Source organism: Trichinella spiralis, assembly GCF_000181795.1.
Source record: "Trichinella spiralis strain ISS 195 chromosome Unknown Scfld2630, whole genome shotgun sequence".
Taxonomy (NCBI): domain Eukaryota; kingdom Metazoa; phylum Nematoda; class Enoplea; order Trichinellida; family Trichinellidae; genus Trichinella; species Trichinella spiralis.
Genome location: NW_003529569.1, coordinates 1 through 866, shown reverse-complemented (window position 1 = coordinate 866; position 866 = coordinate 1). Strand labels below are relative to the sequence as shown.

The 866-nt window shown below is 35.1% G+C and overlaps 1 protein-coding gene across 1 annotated transcript; it reads left to right on the top strand.

The window, feature by feature from the left end:
* Positions 1-15: 15 nt before the first annotated feature.
* Tsp_15507 (histone H2A) lies at positions 16-378 on the top strand (the record flags this gene model as incomplete). Its single annotated transcript, XM_003368346.1, has 1 exon — positions 16-378. A coding segment is annotated over one exon (363 nt), but the record flags the coding sequence as incomplete, so codon positions are not given.
* Positions 379-866: the final 488 nt, after the last annotated feature.

Genomic DNA, 866 nt, shown 5'->3' with positions numbered 1-866 from the left:
GTGGAAAAGTTAAAGGAAAAGCAAAGACTCGATTTAGTCGAGCTGGACTCCCAGTTCCCTGTTGGTCGCATTCATCGTCTTTTGAAAAAGGGAAATTACGCTGAGCGTATTGGTGCTGGAGGTCCTGTCTATCTTGCTGCTGTCATGGAATACTTGACCGCTGAAGTACTCGAATTGGCTGGAAACGCCGCCCGTGATAACAAGAAGACTCGAATCACTCCACGGTATATACAGTTGGCAATACGAAATGATGAAGAGTTGAGCGAGTTCCTCCGGGGTGTAACTATTGCTCAAGGTGGTGTTCTTCCGAACATCAATGCAAATCTTTTTCCAAGGAAAGCTGAAGATCTGTCAAAAGAGACTAAATCATCACCTTAGATTGTACTTTTTTTTCCAAACCCAACGGTCCTTTTTAGGGCCAAAATTTTTTGTATCATGTACTTTTATAGTGCCATTTTTTTAAAGTATCTTGTTACAGAGTTTATTTTAAATTATTTTTCATTTTATATTTATCACATGACGTTGTTCATTTCGTTAAAATGAGAATAGAATTTATTTTGTAAACGTAGCAGGATGACGTGCAGCACATGGTGATTGAATCAGTAATGTTAAAAGTTAAAAATTGTATAAAACGTTGGAAAACAGGAAGTGAAAAAAGTGAAAATATTTTACTGTAATTTAACTGCCGAAAGTACAATTTACTAATCAGCCATCTTCAATCACTTGCGATTACATCAGAATTTAAAAAAAGTGCTAAAATTAGCATATTACCATCTCTCATTAATTTTTATACTATTATTTATATTTTATTTTTTAACTTTTATTAAACCTTAGAGTTGGTGTGGGGTCCAGTTAAACCCCGAAAA